Source organism: Adiantum capillus-veneris, chromosome 18, assembly GCF_014529385.1.
Source record: "Adiantum capillus-veneris isolate H3 chromosome 18, ASM1452938v2, whole genome shotgun sequence".
Lineage (NCBI taxonomy): Eukaryota > Viridiplantae > Streptophyta > Polypodiopsida > Polypodiales > Pteridaceae > Adiantum > Adiantum capillus-veneris.
The window spans coordinates 104,483,635-104,508,094 of record NC_140948.1 but is presented as its reverse complement, the minus strand read 5'-3'; the positions used below and the strand labels follow the sequence as shown (position 1 = coordinate 104,508,094).

Here is a 24,460-nt window from a genome sequence, read left to right as displayed (position 1 = left end):
CCGTGTACAGAATGATGAGAATCAACTTGCAAAGTTGAATTTGTCCGCTACCAAAATTCTTTCCTTGAAAGTGTAACGGGAATAGATCAAACTGTGACCCTCCATGCCTATGGGGTGATTTAGTAAGCACCCACGGGGTCTTACCCCAAAACTGTGATGCCATAGACACTCGTAGTGCTTGAGAGAGAGCAAGAGATCTACAAAAGGGAGATGTCTAGCTCGTAGGGACAACCATGCTGTCTCAACTGATTGCTGCATCTATACTCCGTGGTAGAGATCAGCTGATGTGAGTTTAAGGTTATCAGAAACTCAATTCGAGTGTCGCACTAAAAACATGTAGTGCAAAAATGACACCCTACTGAACATCCGTAATGACAAGACTCTTGCTTGTCCATTAACGCCGATGTGTACTCCAATGGGTAGATCTGTTCGATCTTAAGAACAATCACCCAAGGAATGCCAACAATTGGGTCGTACCCGAGATCTGACAATGACTCGTAGCCAGCATGTGTGGCTCATAGTCCTTATGGCAATTAGTGTTCAATAAACAAAATGATGAAGACTAATGTAGAGGGCGTCTTGCCCAATTTCTAGCTGAGAGTTAGAGCATCTTGGCTCAGGCTGACTCATGGACAAAATATGTATCAAAAGCTTCTTAGAAAGTTTTCATTATTCTTAAGAGAAATAAGAAAGAGAGAGAAAGAGGTAGCATGCTGGGTTGAGGAAGGTTTCTTAACCTAATGTAGTGCGTACCCAATCCATGTGCTCGTGTGCATCTTATGCCTCGTTTGCAGCTTATTCCATAAGCATACAACAATCTGTCTGTATGACGCTCTCATCGAGAGAGGCAACAAAAAACACAAGTCAAATCTTGACCATCTACCATGTATGGGGTCGTGACTGTGCGAGGATGACTTGAATAGGGCACTTTGTCGGTGAATGAATTCCAAGTTTTAGGTTCTTTTTAGTGGTGTTATGCGTTGACAACAACCAAAAATCATGTTAAACAATCCATAACTTATCTTGTCCGTGACAAGTGTCTGGTGTTATAACGGAAGCATATTGCATAAGGCGGTAGAATTGAATCTACCTAGCTAGCATGCCGTGCATGCAGAAATTTAAGCCCTTGGCAAAAGTGATGGCCTCAAACGTGAGAGCCAAAACCATAAGTGCCTTGCAGAGATGTACTGGTAGGGAGTGATATTCCCTATTTTGCCAGTTCCCCAAACTTGTGTGCCACTGCCCGTGATGTCAAGTCATTGGGCAGTACCTTGGCACAAGGGAGAAGCCTTGCTTCATGTAAAATTGTCAAAGAACTTTGCTTTGCACAAAAGCATTAAATGTATAAACATGGAAAAATAAACAATACTGAACATGGTCTAACCCGGTCATCCTGTTGTAGCAGTTGTCTGGGATGTAAAGGAAAAGTTCGCTCAAATGTAGATCATAACTAGCTCTGTTGCGTGAGAGAAAGTCGGCGTATGTATCATATACACGCCCTGAAATATCCTGTAGGCATATGGATAAATTCCCCAAGGGCGTGTGCTCATAGCATACCCCAAACAGGAAAAAGCTCAATGCAAGATTCCTGAATTGAAGCCTTGCTCACAGATGGCTCATAGCCATATTGGCTCTCAGACAAATGGCACATAGCCATGTCTGCTGTCTCATAGATGGCTCCTAGCCATATCTGTTGTGCGAGGGGGAATGGTCGTATACACAACGAGTGTAATTTGTCGTATACAAAACTCATCCTCTTGCTCCATATATGCCCGTCATTCATGAAATAAAATAACTTGCAAGCCCATTGGCTAATCCCTCCCAAATCCGTACGCTCATAGCATATGCCAAACGGGAGAAGCCGCAATTGAAGATCACTAGATTGAAGCCTTGCTTCACTAAAATCTGTTAGTTCTAATAGCCAATTGATGCGGCTATTGACATACAGAGAGCATGAGAAAAAGAATCGACCTTGTCGAGCAATTTTAATTGAAATTGGCTAGTGCCGTGTGGCGAGCATCTTTGTCGGCTTCTGGAAGCAGTGACAAGAAGTCAGCCATGCCGAGCTCTGTGCACCCTTCATGAATTCAAGCCACAGGGTGTGCCGATCTCCTTGAGATTTCATGGGCATCAAAATTGAACTGCTATTGATCCGTGCAACAAATCAAGGCTGCGGGTACTCAAGCCATGCTTGAGTCATGTTGGCAGGTTAAGCATTGGTTCGATGCCAACAAAATTGTAATGCTGAAAACAACCGTCACAAGCCATGTTTGTGCTTGGAGTGCCTAAAGTGCACTCCCCTCGATTGTGTGCGAGCCTTTCTAGAAGGCAATGCAAGCCTTCCTTGCCCGAAATGTTATGTAAATTTCAAAGTAACAATGCAGCATGCACATTATAGGCATAATTCAGTTGCATGTACAAGTGATGATCATGCATGCTAGCAAAACGTGCAAATGAATGGAGCTTGATAACTTGTACAACAGCCTTGCTGGGACAAGAATCACTCATCATGTTCGAACAAATTTGCCAAACAACTTCAAAAACAAATGCATATCTCATGACTGACTTGTGTCGACTTACCTTGCTAGCCGCATGGCCTATGTGGTAGCGCTTCCATGATCCTTGCAGCCCCTGTCAAAACTTGAAGATTGTCCTGCCCTCATGTACCCTCATGGAGGTTAGTTGCAAGGCTTCTCTCGAAATGCCTTGCCTTATGTGAAACTCATGGTGAAGAGCTATAATGGATCGTAAAGATAGCCGTGCTATCTTTCTTCATTATTATAGTACTCCACCAGAATAAATTCGCGGCTTTTCGTGTGCGAATGTTTGTGCATATGCTTTTGTAAGCAATCGCATGGCCACATGTGAACATGCATGCTACATGCAGTCCGATATGAGGAAAATGCAGTGTGCTGTGACAACTGCATGGCGATTCCAACTCATGACAGCCAAGTCGAGGTTCGAGGAGTGCGACGCCCTTGGCATGCCCGGGTTGTGTTGTCTAGCATGGGGACGGACCCCTATAGTAGGCTTAGGGCGCCCATGTTATTCCAAAATAAAATAAAATAATGTGAACCTGCTCTTAGGCGATGACAGTATAGCTGTAGACGACAACAACGCAAGGGGAAAAAAGCTTGTGGTGACCCACCCGCTTCTCTGATGCAGGCGCTCAAGAAGCAGTTTTTCGTCAGGGTAGCATGGCAAAGCTAGTTGGGAGCAGCCCCATCGAAACCCATGCAGCCGTTTTGCCGGCAAGAGGTCGTTCCCGCTTCGTCTTCTCGGCCGCCTCCTGTAAAAAGGAGCCGTTATCTGCTTATGTGCATTGGCCATGAGTTTAAGAGAAATTCGAGCAGCCCTGCCTTTTCCTCCATGCTTCACGAGGGAGAGAAGTTGAGATGAGAGAGAGAGTGAGAAGAGAGCATGCCAAGCCATGCAAAGCAACCCAACACTTCTCCTTCCTTCCTTCCTCCATGACTCTCCTCGCCCCTGAGCTCTAATATCAGTGAAAGGCCTATGAGACTGTGATGCCGGATCCACCGCCCTACCACCCTATGTATAGATCGGCTCCTAGCCCTAGCCATCATATGGATCCCCAGTCCACATTGGTCTAGTTTGAGCCCCTGGCTTAGGTCCCTGACCCCCTAGGCCTAGGATCCTTGTCCTGACACTAGAGCAGCAAATAGTGTTCCTAGTGCCTTTCGGCCAAAATATAGAGATGGAAAGATTGTTAAGTGGCGATCGAAGCTAACATAAGAATTTCAGACCGGAGTTGATTTGGATAGATGCATGATAGCAAAATTAGTTAAAGAGGTTATCATTGTGTGCAATGAGACACATGTTTTCTATGTCAGCACAGATGGATCAAGGGCAAAGGGAGTTACATACTTTGTGACTTTGTTTGATTTTCCACGCTGTACCTGTGAAGACTTGAGAGTCCAAGAGACTGACATATGTGCCGTGCAAGCATATCTACTATGTTTTTCTCCATATGTTGGGTTTGGACTCTCAAGCCCATGAGTTCATGCACCAAGCAGCCTTGACAAAGGTGGAGTTCTTTCAGGCTTTGGGTGGAGGACAACCAAATATATAGCAGTAATTCAAGTCTCTTGGGTTGTAATAGTTTTGCGTTGTAGGGTATTTTGTCGTCAACCATTTTCCCTGTATAGTGTGGCATGAAGTGTTTATCTATGTGAGCACAACTTTTTGGAGTTAGTTTTATTAAGAGATTCTTGTTTTTAGTATTGATGCTCTCTTTGCTAGCATCATTTTGCATATGTGTTGTTGACTATATATCAATGTGTATGAACACTTCGAAGTAAGAGTATAATTCTTTTGTTTGAGACTATTTGAGATGTAACTTCTTTACTTTGCTACCCTATCATCTACAAAGTAACTATTGAGGTCATGATCTGGTCTTTTTCAATGTCTGTGCTTGCTCGGTATCTTGTCTCGCTCGAGGATCGGGATTCCTCTTCCTTGTATAGTGCACTTCTCTCACATCCCTCTCTCTCTTTCTCTCTCTCACATACACACACACTTGCTCTTGTGAGTGTGTGTAACTCTCCTAATGCCTGCTCTTCATTTTCCTTTACTTGCACTCCATCAAGAACTACTTATTGAATTGACTAAATTCTACTTAGTAATCAGGCCAAACTAGTTATGGAAGCTACTGTAATGGAAGAGCATTGAACGACGGAAAGTGAAAATGAGGAGTACACTGTACCAGCACCATCGCTCTCTCCTCTTTTCTGATGATGTTCCCGCCCGTTCTGCTGCGCCTGTGAAATACGGTCCTCTCTCTCTCTCTCTCTCACACTCACACACACACACACACACGCGCGCGCGCGCGCGATGACTCGTGAGTGTGTTGAGAGAGAAGAAGAAGAAGCAGATGAGACGAGAGAGAGAGAGAGAGAGTTGTGTCCTTTTGCACGCACATTATGCCCTGCTTTTTTCAGTTGCTCTCCTCCCCAACACGCACACACACACACACACACACACACACACACACACACACACAGAGTACACGTCCAATGGAGTTGCACCCTTTACAATCTCACCACCTTTTCATCACCCCTTCACGTCTTGAAATGCTAGCCTGTGTTGGTGTAGTCATTAAAAAGAGCAAGCATACCAGCAGCCAAGTGCCAATGCTTGCTAGGCCTCGCAAAGCTTGCTACACTCTCTGAACTTAACTTGTAGTTCCTTCACGGTATCTATGTAATAGTGTTTCATTACACTCTTTCATTTTGATTGTCTACGCTTTATTTGAATGGGGGCAAGCGACAGTCCACGGGATGAAGAGAACCTCCATGCAAACAAGGTGCAAATATGCTCAGGGGCTTTTGAGAGAGAGAGAGAGAGAGAGAGAGAGAGAGAGAGAGAGAGCTTCAAATGCAATCACATAGTAGACAGAAAAGGACACAATGAAGTCTCTTGTTTAAGCCAAAATGCAAACTTGAGGCTTGTGGAGCTTGTGTGCCCGCTTTCCCAAGTGAATTGCGAGTAGATGCTAATGCCAAGTATACTAGGTAGATTTTGCCTCACCCTTCCAAATTAGCATGAAAATGGTCAAGCCTTCATCATTGATGTCTGGCTGCATATGTCTAAACTTGATTCTGCACTCTTTCTTTGAAATTTGCAAGGGTTTTGATTTCAAGCGATTTTAACATTATTGTTTTCTTAACTTTAAAACAGAGACAAGTTTATGTGGCAGCGCTTAGTTTAGCATATCAAAGCTTGGGAGTTGTCTATGGTGATCTAAGCACGTCCCCTTTGTATGTGTACAAGTGCACCTTCAGCTCTCATCCCAGATTGCTATCAGTCCACTTTCCAGCCGGCGACATAAGCGAAGATGAGATATTTGGAGTGTTCTCGTTTATCTTCTGGACCTTGACTCTCATCCCCCTCCTTAAGTATGCGTTTTTGATACTGAATGTTGATGATAATGGAGAAGGTTAGTGTTTTTATTCATTAACATCTACAAGCTTGGTTTCTATTGTTACAAGTGTATACTATTTTACATGTTTCAAACAAGCGTGTTTCCAAACTATGGAATTCTTGATTTAGAGAGAGAGAGAGAGAGAGAGAGAGAGAGAGAGAGAGAGAGATCCCTTTGGGTGGTTTGGATGGCTCTCGAGACATGTCGCCCCCTAGAGCTCATTGGCGCACTATTATTATGCTTCGAGAGAAGGGACTTCTATTGATCTAGAGATGCAGAGTAGTGCATTGCTTTTCAAGCTCATAGTCCGAGTTTTGTTTTTTGGGGCAGAGCCTTGGGAGCAATTTCTATACCATGCCTTCTCGCACTGTTCCTTGGTTTGGCTCTATGGACAATGATGGCCCTTGGTGCATGACAATTCGTTTCATTTTTTTAGATGCCCAGCTTGGATTTGTCTTATATGTCACCTTCGGTGCATTGCCTATCGAGGATTTGGTTCACTATGCGTCCTGCATTGATTTGATAGTATCTGTGTTGCTTCAAGGTTGTAGCGTACTGACCTACGGATCCCATCCATATAGTACGTCCGTATTGCATGGATCCGTACCGTACGGATAGGATTTGTATGTTGGTTTTTTTTGGTTTTGTTGTATTTCTAAAAAATAATTTATACAATGTGGGGTGGCATGATTGTTTGCGTGAGTTTCCTTAATCGGGGCGAGGTTTTTTTGTAACGGGAGGACACCATGTGCCAACTGAAAAGAATAGACTTTTAGAACCGAGAGAGTGTAAGGTGCAACGGGAGTGAATGTTGAACTTTGCTCAAGATGAGTGCTCCGAATTGTGCTCAAGGGTTCCTTTTACTTGCGGAAGGGAGAGCCTTCCGTTCCTAGAGAGAGAGAGTGCAATGGACACGAACAAAGTGATGAACACTGTGAATGAAGGTGCATGAGATTGAGAGATAGAGAGAGAAGAATACGACACCGGAATGTTGTCAAACCCTCCTCCGAAGGCACCACTCTCTATGGCGAGAGCGGTCTACTATGGATTGCACAAAACTCTACAATGCTTTGGACTTGCTGACGATGTCGACGACGATGAGGACAACGAGGAGACGGGCTGAAATCTGAAAACGCTAAGGGCTGAAATCTGCAAATCTTTATCTGCTGAATTATGACTCTATGTCGGTGACGACGACGATGCAACGACGATGCACTGAAAACGCAGATGCTGAAATTTGCATTTTCCGGGCTGAATTTGCTAACTTTGATGGATCTGACTGTGCGGCGAGGATCTGCTGCGAAAAGGTGAGATCTACGAGGTTTGGGACTTCTACTGCAGTGTCTTGATGCTGAAAACTGAAAACGCTGATCTAACTGATGATTCTGTCGCGGTAGATCTGCAAAATGCCGAGGCTAATCTGCAAATCAAAAACTCTAGGGCTGATCTGGTACTTGATGCAAAAACGCTAGAGGGTCTGTTGTCCTGCTGTCGCCAGGTTGGCCTGCAAATGCAAAATGCTAGGGCTGATCTGTAATGGAAGAAAACGCTGGCTGTTCTTGGCTGAAAACGCTAGGTCATCCCCCGGGTTGGGGGGGGGGGGGGGGGGGGGGGTTTCTTGTTGAGAAGGTGCACTGTTGGATGTCAGGTCCCTTCTGCCTCGTCTGCCTGAAAGTGCTAACGCTAGGTTGCCAACAAAAGTCACTTAAAAATAATGAGTGAAAATTGGTCTATACACTGTAAAAATGCTCCTGATGGGTTTTGACTAAAATCTGATGGTCATGTTGTGTGCAACCAGAGGATATGCATCTATTGTAAGTGCTTGGACATGCACGGTTTGCGAACAGACTCACAAAAGTGTCAGAACACTTCCTAATCTAACTGAATTGAACCCATGTCATGAAGTAGCTTGTCCACGTACACATAGGGTTAGATGTGCATGTGACATCCCCTCCTTTTCAAAGTGAGGTAATGGTACCAAACTGTATGGCGTCGAGGGAGATCACCAACAGCGTCTGGATGAATCTTGGGAAGGACTCTTCGCCGGCCCACTCTGATGTGTGGGTCGTGCGATACTTGAACTTCATAAAGGCCTGCAATGCATGCTTCTTTGGGCCATGCCGAAAGCGACACAAAGTTATCTGTAACTCCTTCAATGCTTCAACTTCGTCTAGAGTCATGCGTCTACCTTCTTCACGAATTTCCGAGGATGAAAATTCGTGAAACCACTTCCAACACAAAAACACGAACATACCCATTCCATGTAAAGTGACTGGAAAAATTCTAGTCTTCCTAAAAGACTGTGCATGCAATGTAGATGAACATAGAGACGGAGTGCCAAATTGTTCATCAAACACACGCAACAATGGATTTGAAATTTGTATTTCTGATCTAAATCTATCAACTGTGGCAAATCATAATAGAAATGCCCATGCTTGATGCTCAATCCTTCTTGTGCTCTTTCGGATACTGTGTCGTGCCAAGGAGGAGACATGGAATGTGAATTCCTTGAATGCAAACATTTCATCTTTTCATAAATCATCTGCATACATCCGTGCTCATTCAGGAGCGAATCGTGTTCATCGTACAATATGTCATGCCTATGAAAAGGGATCACATAAGGACGGTGACTAAATATAGGAAAGCATCACGAATGAAACACTCGAACAATGGGTGCTGACTAATCATTTGAACACATAATACTTCCTGTGGGGGTTCTTTGGACCTCGACTCTAGAGCCAAGATCGATTCTTCGTGATTGATCGTATTTGCAACGAGGTTAGCTTTACTAGACAAAGCATCAACCAACCCATCATCCTTGTGAACAATCACATCTTTATCATGCAAATCATCATGCTCGTGAGTAATCACATCTTGATCATGCACATCATCATGCTCGTGAATAATCACATCATTATCATGCAAATCATCATGCTTATCATTATCATGCAATTCCTGTGTGTCGTGCTTTGAAAAAGAAGAGACTGAGAGAGTCTCCTTCTCTTGAGTCTCTGCAATCTTCGCCTGCACATTAGAAATGAGAGATGAAGAATGAACAACTTGCTCGCTATCCAATTCTGTTTTTCTTTCTACGGCCGCTAAGCGTACTTGCTCGAGCTCACGCTCTAAGGCTGCTATTTCTTCTTCGTCCGCCAAGTGTGCTTGCTCGTGCTCACGCCCTAAGGCTGCCTTCTTTCTTCGTGTTCACGATCCAAGATTGCCTGTCTATCTATGTGTTGTCTATGTTGTCATATCATCATGTCCATCATCGACTTGATCAAAGCCTCCATAGGATGTGGTGCAATCCGTGGCGTAGATGGGGAAGGGGGAGGGTCAGAAAAACCTCCTGGTGGGAAAAATTCTTCTTCGCCACTGCCATGCTCATCACCTCCATGCGAAGTATCCATTCCGCTTCGGGTAATGAACATACACTGAAGTCTTGGGTTCTTGAGTTCACGAGGAACTTGGTTCTTGTGGGTCTTGGGTTCTTGAGGTTCTTGAGTTCTTGAGTTCTTCTTTAGCTTGCAATCGTGTTAGAGAAGGATCTTCTCTTCACCCGAGCTCCTCTTTCCAGCGGGCGCACCCCTTGGTGGCCCTGCGCTCACACCAAGGTTGCTTTTTCCCACCTCACGTCGATTGGCTGGCCGCTAAGTGCACGGTCTGCTCTGAATGAGTGAAAAGAGAAACAAGGGGAGGCTTGACAAGCCCTTCTTTCTTGGGTTTCCTGTCACTCTTCAAAAACACGATTAGGAATCGACACGCCCAAGAGGTCTTGGGTTACGTGCGACCCCAACAAGCAAAATAAAAGTAAAAATTCTTGTGGTTCTTTCCTTGAGTGATACAGAACACTGCCAAAGCTCTAATATCAATGTAAGGTGCAACGGAATGAATGTTGAACTTTGCTCAAGATGAGTGCTCCGAACTGTGCTCAAGGGTTCCTTTTACTTGCGGAAGGGAGAGCCTTCCGTTCCTTTAGTGAGAGAGTGATGAACATTGTAAATGAAGGTGCATGAGACTGAGAGATAGAGAGAGAAGAATATGACATGAGAATGTTGTCAAACCCTCCTCCTAAGGCACCATTCTCTATGGCGAGAGCGGTCTACTATTGATTGCACAAAACTCTACAATGCTTTGGACTTGCCGATGATGTTAACGATGATGAGGACGACAATGAGACGGGCTGAAATCTGAAAACGCCAAGTGCTGAAATTTGCAAATCTTTATCTGCTGAATTCTGACTCTATGTCGGTGACGACGGCGATGATGACGATGCAACGACGGCGCACTGAAAACGCAGATGCTGAAATTTGTGTTTATCGGGCTGAATTTGCAAACTTTCTGATCGTGCTGCGAGGATCTGCTGCGCAAAGGTGAGATCTGCGAGGTTCGGGGCTTCTACTACGGTGTCTTGATGCTGAAAACTGAAAACGTTGATCTAACTGATGATTCTGTCACGGTAGATCTGCAAAATGCTGAGGTTGATCTGCAAATAAAAAACGCTAGGGCGGATCTGTAAGGTGCAACGGAATGATTGTTTTCGCTTTGCTCAAGATGAGTGCTCCGAACTGTGCTCAAGGTTCCTTTTGTTCTCATGGAAGGTGTAGAGCCTTCCGTTCTTAATGAGAGAATGCTATGATCAGCAACAAAGTGAATGGTCCTTGTGCGTGCAAGTGTATGAGATTGAGAGATAGAGAGAGAAGAGAGATACGACACCAGAGACGTTGTAAAACCCTCCTCCGAAGGCCCCACTCTCGTCAGCGAGAGCGGTCTACTTTTGATTGCACAAAGTGGTACAATGCGTATGCAATGGACTGATGCAACTTGGGACTATACCGATGACGACGATGGTGACGACGACGACGACTTTAGGGCTGAAATCTGTGGTCTTCTATCTGCTGAATTTCGGGGCTGTTTCGGTGGCTGAAAGTCTCTGATTTGGCTGTGCTTTTATGGGCTGAAATTGGGGGTCTTCTGCAACCAACTAGGGCTGAATCTGCTACTGTCCAATAGGGCTGAAAACGCTGACCATCTGATGCATTTATGGCTGAAAACCAAACACACTGGGCTGCCTCTGTAGCGTTAGTGAAACGCTATGCAAATCTTGGACTGATGCTGAAATCCAAAAACGCTATGGCTGAGGTTAGGCTGGCGATCATGGGGAATCTGCAAATGCTAGGGAACTGAGAATGCTGATGGTGATGCTACAAAAACGCCAGGCTGAATGTAGGCGAGGTTGGGGGAACCAAAAACGCCAAGGGGTTGCTGAGGTACTGCAGGTGCTGAGGGTACTGCGGTTCTGTTGAGAAGTTGCCTGTTGAGCGGGGAGCTCCTGCTGCCTCTTCTGCCATTTAGTGCTAACTTGGGTTTGCTTATATACAAACTTAGCAAAATTGCCCTACCTACTTTTGTTGGAAAGTCACTTAAAAATAATAAGTGAAAAATACCAAAAATAGGGAAAATAGGCTAAATGCACTGAAAAATTCCCCTAACTGATTCTAATGGATTCTGATGGGAATTCTGATGATCATGCTGTGTGCAACCGGAGGATATGCATCTATGCTAAGTGACTGGGCATGCACGGTCTACGAATAGACTCACAAAGGTGCCAGATCACTGCTAATCTAGACTTGACTGGACTGACTGAACCCTGATCATGCTGTAGCTTGTCCACGGACACATAGGGTTGTATGTGTCACGTGACATCCCCTCCTTTTCAAAGTGAGGTACCGGTACCGAACTGTATGGCGTCGAGGGAGATCGCCAATAGCATCCGGAATCTTGGAAGGGACTCTTCGCGTGCCCACTCTGATGTGTGGGTCGTGCGGTACTTGAACTTTATAAAGGTCTGCAACGCTTGCTTCTTTGGGCCGCGTCGAAAGCGATTGTCTTTTGTGGCTCCTTTGATGCTTCAACTTCGTCTAGAGTCGTGCTTTCTTCTTCAAGAATCTCCATGGCTGAAAATTCCTGAAACCACTCCCAACACAAAAACACGAACATACCCATTCCATGTAAAGTGAGTGGAAAAAATCTTGTCTTCTTTAAAGACTGTGTATGCAATGTAGATGAACATAGAGATGGAGTACCAAACCGTTCATCCAACACATGCAAACAATGAGATCGAATCTTTCTCTTATGATCTAGAGCAATCAACTGTGGCAAAACACAATGGAAATGCCCATGCTTGGTGCTCATACTTTCATGTGCTCTTTCGGGTACTGTGTCATGCCAAGGAAGAGACATGGAATGTGACTTCCTTACATACATACTTTTCAACTTTTCATGAAAAATCCGCATACATTCGTGCTCATCCATGAGAGAAACTTGCTCTACATACAATATGTCATGCTTAGAAAAAGGGATCACATAACGATGTTGACTAAAATATAGGAAACGATCACGAAGGAAACACTCGAACAATGCGTGCGTATCAATCATGCGAACACATAATACTTCCTGTGAGGGTTCTTTGGACCTAGGCTCGAGAGCCAAGATCGGTTCTTCTTGAAGGGTCGAATCGTCCTGTGGGGGTTCTTTAGACCTCGACTCGAAAGCAAAGATCGGTTCTTCGTGATTGATCGAATCTACAACGAGGTTAGCTTCGCTAGAAAAAGCATCCACTAACACATCATCCTTGTGAACAATCACATTATCTTCATGCAACTCATCATGCTTGTGAGAAATCACATCTTGATCATGCAAATCATCATGCTCATGAGAAATCACATCTTGATCATGCAAATCATCATGCTTGTAAGTGGCATCCAAATCATCATGCTTAGCAATATCATTCAAATCATCATGCTTATCTTTGTCATCCAAATCATCATGCTTGTCATACGAATCATCATGCTTATCATCATGCAAATCATTGTGCTTAGTATCATGCTTTGAAGAAGAAGAGACTGAGAGAGTCTCCTTTTCCCAAATCTCTTGTTGAATCTGTGCCTGCATTTGAGAAAAGAGTCGCAACATCTCTTGCACTATTGCTTTGTTCTCGCGATCAAATCTTGCTTGACTTTCTTTTTCTTGCAAGTCGTACTTACGTTCTATGGCTGCCATGTCTTCTTCGTAGGCCTTTCTTTCTGCTTCTCTTTCTTGGTCCAACTCCTCCATAGGAGTTAAGCGCAATCCTTGACGTAGATGGAAAAGGGGGAGGGTCGGAAAACCTCCTGGTGGGGAAAATTCTTCTTCGCCTCTCTCATGCTCATCACCTCTAAGCGAAGTATCCATTCCGCTTCGAGTGATGATCATTCTGAAGTCGTGGGTTCTTGTGGTCTTGGGTTCTTAAGTTCACGAGGAACTTGGGTTCTTGAGTCCTTGGGTTCTTGAGGATCTTGAGGGTTTCTTTCGCTTGCAAATCGCGTTTGAGCAGGATCTTCTCTTCACCCGAGTTCTACTCTTTTCCGCGGGCGCACCCCTTGGCGGCCTTGCGCTCACACCAAGGTTGCTTTTTTCCACCTCACGTCGATTGGCCGACCGCTAAGTGCACGGTCCGCTCTCAATGAGTGAAAAGAGACACAAGGGGAGGTTGGACAAGCCCTTCTTTCTTGGGATTCCTGTCACTCTTCAAAAAACACGATTAGGAATCGACACGCCCAAGCGAACTTTGGTTCGTGCGACCTCAACAAGCAATTTTTTTTTTCTGTGGTTCTTGTGGTTCTTTCCTTGAGTGATACAGAACACTGCCAAAGCTCTGATACCAATGTTAGGTGCAGCGGAATGATTGTTTTCGCTTTGCTCAAGATGAGTGCTCCGAACTGTGCTCAAGGTTCCTTTTGTTCTTATGGAAGGTAGAGCCTTCCGTTCTTAATGAGAGAATGCTATGATCACAAACAAAGTGAATGGTCACTGTGTGTGCAAGTGTATGAGATTGAGAGATAGAGAGAGAAGAGAGATACGACACCAGAGACGACGTAAAACCCTCCTTCAAAGGCCCCACTCTCGTCGGCGAGAGTGGTCTACTTTTGATTGCACAAAGTGGTACAATGCGTATGCAATGGACTGATGCAACTTGGGACTATGCCGATGACGAGGACAGTGATGACGACGACGACTTTAGGGCTGAAATCTGTGGTCTTGTATCTGCTGAATTTCGGGGCTGTTTCGATGGCTGAAAATCTCTGTTTTGGGTGCGCTTTTATGGGCTGAAATTGGGGGTCTTCTGCAAAGAACTAGGGCTGAATCTGCTACTGTCCAATAGGGCTAAAAATGCTGACCATCTGATGCATTTATGGCTGAAAACCAAAAACGCTGGGCTGCCTCTGTAGCGTTAGTAAAACGCTATGCAAACCTTGGACTGATGCTGAAATCCAAAAACGCTATGGCTGAGGTTAGGCTGGCGATCATGGGGAATCTGCAAACGCTAGGGAACTGAGAATGCTGATGGTGATGCTACAAAAACACCAGGCTGAATGTAGGCGAGGTTGGGGGAACCAAAAACGCCAAGGGGTTGCTGAGGTACTGCGGGTGCTGAGGGTACTGCAGGTTCTGTTGAGAAGTTGCCCGTTGAGCGGGGAGCTCCTGCTGCCTCTTCTGCCATTTAGTGCTAACTTGGGTTTGCGAAACACGAATACGAGCCAACCTCGGCCTACGCAGAATCAACTAATGTAGATGCAACGTCAACAGCAGGTTGATGTCACGTGACACATCCAACCCTATGTGTCCGTGGACAAGCTACAGCATGATCAGGGTTCAGTCAGTCCAATTAGTCTAGATTAGAAGTGATTTGGCACTTTTGTGAGTCTATTCGTAGACCGTGCATGCCCAGTCACTTAACATAGATGCATATTATAACCGGCCCGTACAACGTAGAGGGCGGTACTATTTCAATTACCTGTTAACTTTACACAGAGCACTGAGAAGGGAAGAGAACACAGTTGCGTCCAGCGACTAGAATGTCACTGCGCACACGAGACCGACACCCTGTAGGCCCCAAAGACTGGCGCCCCTTTCGGTATTTCTTTATTCAAATTAAGGTAGACGATCCGACCACTTAGCACAAGCTTTCACAAAGCTGTCCAAACCTGGCGAGGGCTGAAAACGTAGGTTTTCGACCGGATTTCGACAGCATAACGGCGCAAAAACCCCTGTAGGTCAAAAACACCTGTCTACGACGGATTCCCTCGATATCTGGAGGCTTTCTGGTGAGCTGTCACAGAAATTCAGCGGGCTGTAATTCTCTGTTTTTCACTGCCGGGAGCCCAAAAGCCTGTACACGCATCCCAAGGCTCTCACGAGGCTCCCCCGATGTTCCCTTGCAGTTTAGGTGCGAAACCCTAAACCTGCAGAAAAACACAGCAGGCTGTAATTCCCTGTTTCGGATCGTTTTTAGCGGAGCGAACACGCCTACGTGTGTCCCAAGGGCTCCCGCACGCAATGGGACAGTTCCCCTGTGAATTGGACGAGTTTTCACGTGAGAAAACTCTCCAAACTCGCAATCTTTCGTGATGGAACTGTGCGTACCTGTGGGGGATTAGCAATTAGCTAATCCGGTTCCTGTTCAGAAGGCTCTTGCCTTGGCAAACGCGCATAAAACCCCAGAACTGTACATAGGTCAAATGAGAAGCCCACTAGTGGGGCATAACATACTGTACGTAGAGGAGAAAGAGAGCAGTATGTAGCGTGCGGGGCATCACTCCCGTCACCATACTGTGCATAGAGGGCAAGGTAAGCATTCCATAGCTTCTGTACCTGCTACAATCCACCTGAGGCTGAAAATGGCGCCCCCTTTGTTGATATGCAGCTCGTTTTTGCCTCCCAGAGTGGCAGAATCGCTCACAGGCTGACACGTCGCCCTGTTTCCGAGTTTGGGCTTTCCTTGCTAAAAATATCTCAACTGGTGCGTCAATTGACTTGGCAGCAGAGCAATAAAATGTTCCCCTTGTCATTCCAGAGCTAATGACGCGAACACATTTTCCGGTCAAAAATAGCAGTTCCCTAAATTTTAGGAGATGCTTCCATGGCGTCCCTATCGATCTCCTGACCATCATTGAAGACTACCATTTGACCAACATCTACAATGTGGGTTAATTTACTAGCCCCTTTCAACTTATAAAGTTGCAGTGACTTGACGAGTGGCCCAAATTCCAGTTTGGCGCACACGAGCTTCCATACTCATCAGAATTCAGTGCTAACTGGCCCGGGCAGTCCCTGTCTGACCGGCCTAGATCCCCGATGTGAGAAACCCATTTGGCTGCAGCCGTTTCACACTGGCCATGCAATGTCCACTTGCACCTTTTCAAGGGTTTTGGGACAAACAAGTAAAAATAAAATAAATATATCTAATACTTATTTACGGAAGGCAACAGGAAAAATACACCTCCTAGTGACACACCCCACCCTTGAAATACTGCAAGCGACCTCGCTTGCATGCCAATAATACATGCAGATATCTCCTGATATCACATATGTTCTATGATGGGAATCCAAGATATACATGCTTCCGGAAATGTAGCGTTGGACGATTAAACAATCCCACCAACCTGGCTACGACACATATATCAAGCATAGAAGTCTTCTAGTGTACTCTTGAGCACAAACTTCTCTAGCTAAATTCTGTATGGAAAGAGTAGATACAATTGCTTAACTACTCTCTTGAGCATCATGAACCATGCTCTTGCCTTGCTCCAAAAAGGCTGCATCAAGTCACTGTGGATTCCATTTGAAAGGCTTCAAGATACAATTGCAATAGCTGAGGTGAATCAAGCAATTCAGACTCTTCCATCCATTTGGCATCTAATGATGGATAGTTCTTGAACTTCACCAAATAGCGTCTTGCAACCTTTCCTCTAACCTTTCTTTCTTTATGTGCCAATATCTGTTCAGGAACAAGGATTTCATCCAATTCTTCCACTTCGGGTTGTTCCTCATCAAGCATATTCTCTGGCACATCACCAACAAAGGGCCTTAGAAGGCTGACATGAAAAGCATTATGTATTTTCCAGCCTTTTGGTAGCTTTAACCTGTAAGCTACATCGCTGATCTTTTCTGAAATCTGAAAAGGACCATAATATCGCATACCGAGCTTAGGAAACAAGCATTCCTTGCCTTTCCTTTTCCTTAACCTGGCCTTTTCAAAGCGCAAAAGTACCCAATCACCAAGTGAAAATACAAGTTCACGACGGTGACGATCAGCAACTTTCTTTTGCTTAGCCTGAGTCTTCTCAAGAGCAATCTTTATCTTCCTGTATGTTTCATCCATATCTTGCACATACTTGTCTGCCTCAAAAATCTTGTCCGTAGTCTGCAAAATGGGCGGGACTTTCTTCCCTCCTTCCACTATCTCAAATGGTGCCTTACCTGTTGATGTATGCACAGTGTTATTGTAAGCATATTCAACCAATGGGAGATGGTGTTCCCAAGTTGCCTTGTGCTCCGAGACATAACATTTGAGCAGGTCCAAGACAGTAGAATTTGCCTCTTCTGACTGTCCATCAGTTTGCGGATGAAACGAAGAAGAGAACTTGAGCGTAGTGCCCATGTTCTCAAACAATGCCTTCCAGAAAAGACTCGTCATACGTGGATCCCTGTCACTGACAATTGACTGAGGCATCCCGTGATATTTAAAGATATTGCTCATGAATATCTTGACCATGTGTTGTGGCTTTATCTTCTTCCTAACAGGAATGAAATGGGCCTGCTTACTGAACCTACAAATGATAGTCCAAATCCCATCATTTCCTGATTGCGTCCTTGGAAGATCAAAGATAAAGTCCATTGCTATACTTTCCCATGGCCTATCAGGGATCGACAATGGCTGCAACAATCCCGGTTGCTTTTGTCTGTCAAATTTGACTTTTTGGCATACTAAGCATGATCTTACAAATGTGTCAACATCTTGACACAAAGCTGGCCAATAGAAGAATGCCTCAACCCCTTTCACTGTCGCATCAATTCCACGATGCCCAGCATAAGGTGGAGCATGACTTTCCATCAAAATCTTTGGCCGTAACTGTTTAGTAACGCATAACTTTCCATGCATCATGAGAAAGTCATTCTTAAGCATATAGTGCTCATGATGTTGCCCATCAACAAGCTGGTCATAGATCCTTGCAAAATGTGAATCTTCAGCATATTGTGTCTTCATTTCGTCTAGTTCACAATGGTACGGAATTGACACTGTTGAAATTTGGGGCTTTCGTGACAACGCATCAGCCACCACGTTCTTTTTCCCTTGCACATGCACAATGTGAAAATGGAACATTGACAAGATGTTTGCCCATCCCATGTGCTTCTCAGACAACTTCGTCTGTGTAAGAAAATATCGCAAGGTTTGATGATCCGTTTGGACAACAAAATCAGCCCCTAGCAAATAGTGTTTCCAACTAGTGAGAGCATGAATTACTGCCAACAATTCTTTCTCATAGACTTGCAAGTTCCTTTCAGTCTTCAAAAGAATTCTGCTCTCATATGCGACTACTCGGCCATTCTGCATTAGAACTGCACCAAGACTATGGCCACTCGCATCACATTGAACCACAAAAGGTTTAGAAAAATCTGGCAAAATAATTACCGGATCTGAAGTCAGCTTCTCTTTCAAGTGTTTGAACGCTAAAATTTCCTTGGCTGTCCACTTGAAAGTAACTCCTTTTCCTTGCAGTGCATGGAGTGGAGAAGCAATCTCAGCAAAATTTCGGATGAACCTCCTGTAATAGGAACATAAGCCTAGAAAGCTTCGAATGTCATGTACGGACTTCAAGTCTGGCCATGACCTAATTGCTTCCACTTTAGCGGGATCCATGCGTACCCCATCCTTTGAAACAATGTGCCCAAGGAAGTGAATTTCTTGCAAAAAGAACTCACTTTTCTTCGCATTGATGAGTAGCCTATTCTTGCATAGCTCATTGAAAACTGCGGTCAAGTGATCCCTATGCTCCTCTTCAGACTTTGAGTAGACAATCATTTCATCAAAGAAGGTACCCACGAAGTTTCTATGTGGTCTAAAAATTCTGTCCATCATTCTATTAAATGTGGCATGAGCATTTGTGAGACCAAATGGCATGACAAGAAACTCATAGAGACCAAATGTTGTCCTGAACACAGTCTTATGGACATCTTCTGGTCTAATGCGTATCTGATGATACCCGCTCTTTAGGTCTATTCTTGTAAACAATGACGCTCCCTCAAGCCGATCAAGAATGTCATCTATCCTCGGTATGGGGAACCTGTTCTTGATAGTATTCTTATTCAAGGCGCGATAGTCAATGCACATGCACCATGAACCATCCTTCTTCGGCACTAAGAGTACAGGCGAACAAAAAGGGGATGAACTGGGCTGAATCAGCCCCTTCTCTAAAAGCTCGTTGACCTAACCCATAATCTCTTTCTGCTGGGCTGCACTAACCCTGTATGGTCTATTCGGTGGACTAGAACCTGGCACAAGATCTATAGTATGATCCTCAGGTCTCTCAGGAGGTAACTCCCCTGGCAAAGAGTCCGAAAAACAATCACTGAAACCACTCAAAAAAGTTGACTCGTCTTTATCTAAGGTAGACAAATTAGATACAACTTGAGGTACTTCTTTTGCAAAGATCAAGTACGCAGAAAGATGATTCTTTATTACAGATGAAATAGCAGAAGCAGAAACAACTGGAACAGACTCGCCTTTAAGCTTTACATCAAGGACATGAGTCTTTCCTCTATGTACAAGGGTAATCTTTTTGTTGTAAGTATCCACCATAGCAGGCAACGTGTAACACCATGGGATACCCAATAACACATCACAGCCCTCAAGCGGCATAATATGAAATTCTTCCGCATCCACATAGCTCTGAATGTGCAGACGAAGCTTTCCCAGAATGGGAGTAACAGGCTCTGAATGTCCTTGGCATGCCAAACCTGCTTCGCCTGTCATACCCATCTCCTCTGCACGAATGCCCAACTTTGATGCCAATTCTGGTGATATGAAATTTGCACGGGCTCTTGGATCAAAGAAAACCAGCACTGTCTGGTCTCTAACTTTGCCCCAAGCTCTGCACAGCTCCGTAGCATCTGTGTTTGGATGGTCTCCAACCAAATCTGGAACAAGTCCGGCACTCGGCTTTGGCTTCTTCCCTTTATGGTCTGACTTGTCATCCTTATCCTGTGACTTCTTCTGTGGGCACTCATTTGCAAAGTGTCCTTCCTGTTCACAAATGTAGCATTTCTTGGTCTCCCTAAGAGCTTTCCTTTCTTGAAAAGTTTTGCCAGAAAGATACCTTTTTTGTCCTTGTCCTCGTTTCGAAGAAGATTTAGACTGCTTCTTGGACGTATCAGCTTCTTGAGTGGAGGGCTTCTTTGCAGGAGACTCAGAAGGCTTTGCTGCAACATTGCCCTTGGCTGAAAACTGTTTGCCTTGGGCCCCTTTCTTGTGGCTATTAAATCCATCGGAATCTCCCTTCGACAGATTGTTGGCCACTCTTGCATTCTCTATCAATTGAAACATATTCATGACAGTAGTCTTTGTGCAGTAGTCCCTGATTTTCTTGGGCAATCCGCAACAGTACTTCTCAATTTGTTCTGACAAAGGCACAAACCTGTAAGAGGTGACTGGCAACAGTGCGGCCCAAAACCGTTTATTGTACTCTTCTAGATCCGCACACTGTTTAGCATTCAACTCGTGCCATTCTGTCATTACATCCACTTCAAAAGTGTTTGTCAACCATGTAGGCGCAAAAAGTTGTTTGAATTGGACCCACGTTGTTGGGGCTTGACCCTCGTTCAACAATGCGGTCCACCATTGGAGCGCATTTCCTTTCAAGAAAGTGGCAGCCTTGCGTATCTTTGAAGTTCCGTGAAGTCTCCTCCAGCATAAGCTGCATCGAACTGCTGTATGAAGGTCAAAGCCTTTAATTGGTCCTCAGTTCCTCTGAAAGTTTCAAACTTCACTCCCTGCCCACCTTCCTTGGAAGCCTTAGGCTGACTCAAAGGAGCCACATTATCATAAACAGGTGCCTGTAGCAATGGTGCTCCATGAGAGTTCATTCCAGCACTCGCATCAACTGTTTTCCCTGTCATATCTGCATTTTGTACGCATGGCTGCGAAAAACTAGCCATACCAAATTGTGTTCCAGGCACTCGAAACTGGCCATAGGCACCCTGAAAACCTGGTTGGACACCCATGTTCGCGTACATAGGGTCACCCATGCCGTTTTGCATTGTCCCGAACACATTCCCTGGAATATAACCTGTGGAAGGTCCAGCCATAGCTTGAAACACTGAACCACCTCCAAAATAACTAGGATAAGTATTAGGTAATGGAAGGGTCTGACGCATAGCCTGTTCATTGCTCCCTTGACCATTCACAAACGGTTCCTGTCCAGCTAAAGCAAGTTGCTTTGGATCATTGGACACCGCTAGTTGCTCAACCACATGGGCTTTCCCTCGAGCATCACGAGTCCTCTGCGCATTGGAAATCTCCTTTTTCTGCAACGGCTCAGTCATGCCCTGTGTAGGAGGTTGAAAACCCTGTGTCGGAGCCTGTAAGAATTCCTGCATCCTTGGGTTGTTAGCCAACTGCTGAAACATGTCCATGCAACAATGCAGTTGAGTTCTAAACAACCTGTCCTCTTCTTGAAGAGTTGAAGGAATTTTCTCTGTGCCATGTGAGGAAGATCCCTCTTCAGGTACTTGGTCTCTCTTCTCTGCCATATCGACAAGCTCTGTGTTGCTTTCACCCACAACAATCCACGCTGCACTTTTTGAAGAAAAAGTGACTATCCCGTCGATGGAACCATATAACCGGCCCGTACAACGTAGAGGGCGGTACTATTTCAATTACTTGTTAACTTTACACAGAGCACTGAGAAGGGAAGAGAACACAGTTGCTTCCAGCGACTAGAATGTCACTGCGCACACGAGACCGACACCCTGTAGGCCCCAAAGACTGGCGCCCCTTTCGGTATTTCTTTATTCAAATTAAGGTAGACGATCCGACCACTTAGCACAAGCTTTCACAAAGCTGTCCAAACCTGGCGAGGGCTGAAAACGTAGGTTTTCGACCGGATTTCGACAGCATAACGGCGCAAAAACCCCTGTAGGTCAAAAACACCTGTCTAGGACGGATTCCCTCGATATTTGGAAGCTTTCTGGTGAGCTGTCACAGAAATTCAGCGGGTTGTAATTCTCTGTTTTTCACTGCCGGGAGCCCAAAAGCCTGTACACGCATCCCAAGGCTCTCACGAGGCTCCCCCGATGTTCCCTTGCAGTTTAGGTGCGAAACCCTAAACCTGCAGAAAAATACAGCAGGCTGTAATTCCCTGTTTCGGATCGTTTTTAGCGGAGCCAACACGCCTACGCGTGTCCCAAGGGCTCCCGCACGCAATGGGACAGTTCCCCTGTGAATTGGACGAGTTTTCACGCGAGAAAACTCTCCAAACTCGCAATCTTTCGTGATGGAACTGTGCGTACCTGTGGGGGATCAGCAATTAGCTAATCCGGTTCCTATTCAGAAGGCTCTTGCCTTGGCAAACACGCATAAACCCCCAGAACTGTACATAGGTCAAATGAGAAGCCCACTAGTGGGGCATAACATACTGTACGTAGGGGAGAAAGAGAGCAGTATGTAGCGTGCGGGGCATCACTCCCGTCACCATACTGTGCATAGAGGGCAAGGTAAGCATTCCATAGCTTCTGTACCTGCTACAATCCACCTGAGGCTGAAAATGGCGCCCCCTTTGTTGATATGCAGCTCGTTTTTGCCTCCCAGAGTGGCAGAATCGCTCACAGGCTGACACGTCGCCCAGTTTCCGAGTTTGGGCTTTCCCTGCTAAAAATATCTCAACTGGTGCGTCAGTTGACTTGGCAGCAGAGCAATAAAATGTTCCCCTTGTCATTCCAGAGCTAATGACGCGAACACATTTTCCGATCAAAAATAGCAGTTCCCTAAATTTTAGGAGATGCTTCCATGGCGTCCCTATCGGTCTCCTGACCATCATTGAAGACTACCATTTGACCAACATCTACAATGTGGGTTAATTTACTAGCCCCTTTCAACTTATAAAGTTGCAGTGACTTGACGAGTGGCCCAAATTCCAGTTTGGCGCACACGAGCTTCCATACTCATCAGAATTCAGTGCTAACTGGCCCGGGCAGTCCCTGTCTGACCGGCCTAGATCCCCGATGTGAGAAACCCATTTGGCTGCAGCCGTTTCACACTGGCCATGCAATGTCCACTTGCACCTTTTCAAGGGTTTTGGGACAAACAAGTAAAAATAAAATAAATATATCTAATACTTATTTACGGAAGGCAACAGGAAAAATACACCTCCTGGTGACACATATGTGGGGGAGCAGGAGAGAGAGCCCACTTGCTACTCTATGCAATGAGAGTGAAGGAGAAGAGGAGAGTGGCGCAGAAGAAGCACACGCAGAGAAAATACGTGAGAGAGAGAGAGAACTCGTAGAAGTTTTTGGGAAAAGTCACGATAGATCCATTTTGGGCTTGACCTTTGAGTATATGAGTAAGTGACTAGGGGGCCATTCACACTTGGGCCCCCTCACTTATAAGTCTTTTTAACTTATAAGTTAATAAGTACAAGGCACTTAGGCCTTTATTCCCTAACAATCTCCCACCTAAAGGCAATGTACCTTGGGAGATCTAAGAATCAGCTAACTATGATACATCAGCTAACTATGATACATCAGCTGATCATGCACTTACTCATCCAACACCCATCATCTGACGGCAATATGCAAACCGCTCTGCTGGAAGACTCTTGGTCAAAAGATCTGCAGGATTGTCATCTGTGTGCACCTTGACAAGTGTAATGCTCTTGTCATCAAGCACACTCCTGATAAAATGATACTTCACCTCTATGTGCTTTGTCTTGGCATGAAAAACAGGATTCCTTGCAAGCATAATAGCACTCTGACTATCACAGTGTAGCACAGGAACCGGTGACTTAATGCCAAGCTCTTCTACCAAACGCATGAGCCACAAAGCTTCTTTGCATGCCTCAGTGGCAGCCACATACTCAGCCTCAGTGGTAGACAGAGCAACACATTTTTGCAGTCTAGAAATCCAAGAAACTGCACCTCCTGTGAATGTAAACACATATCCAGAGGTAGACTTCCTCCAATCTGGATGTCCAGCAAAATCTGCATCTGTAAAGCCATGCACAGATGTCTCACTCTTCCCAAAACAAATGCACAAGTCTTTAGTGCCTTTCAAGTATCTCAAGATACACTTCACTGCTTCCCAATGCTTTTTGCCAGGATTGCTCATGCACCTACTTACCACTCCCACCGCAAATGCAATGTCCGGACGTGTAGCAACCATAGCATACATCAAACTGCCAACGGCTGATGCATAAGGAATCTTGGCCATTTCAGCCCGCATATCATCTGTGTTTGGGCAGTCATGTGCAGTCAGTTTTACATATGGAGGCAACGGAGTACCAAGTGCCTTTCCCCCATCCATATGAAAACGATGTAGCACCTTATTAACATAATCTCGTTGAGATAGATACAGACGCCTGTTGGGTCTATCTCGAGAGATACGCATGCCCAAAATATGATTAGCATCACCAAGATCCTTCATGT

At 45.1% G+C, this 24,460-nt stretch overlaps 1 protein-coding gene across 4 annotated transcripts in view; it reads left to right on the top strand.

Annotated features, from left to right (window-relative positions):
* The first annotated feature begins 4,837 nt into the window (after positions 1 to 4,837).
* The window catches only part of LOC147436129 (potassium transporter 1-like), a 49,882-nt gene continuing 30,259 nt past the window's right edge, over positions 4,838 to 24,460 (top strand). For 2 of the 4 annotated variants that reach the window (XM_086489033.1, XM_086489032.1), the window contains exons 1-2: positions 4,838 to 5,323; positions 5,698 to 5,956. In XM_086489033.1, coding sequence (XP_086345159.1) covers positions 5,273 to 5,323; positions 5,698 to 5,956 — 310 coding nt within the window. In that variant the 5' untranslated portion in view covers positions 4,838 to 5,272. The remainder of the gene's footprint in view (positions 5,324 to 5,697; positions 5,957 to 24,460) is intronic. The other 2 variants (XM_086489036.1, XM_086489035.1) reach the window with 1 other exon arrangement.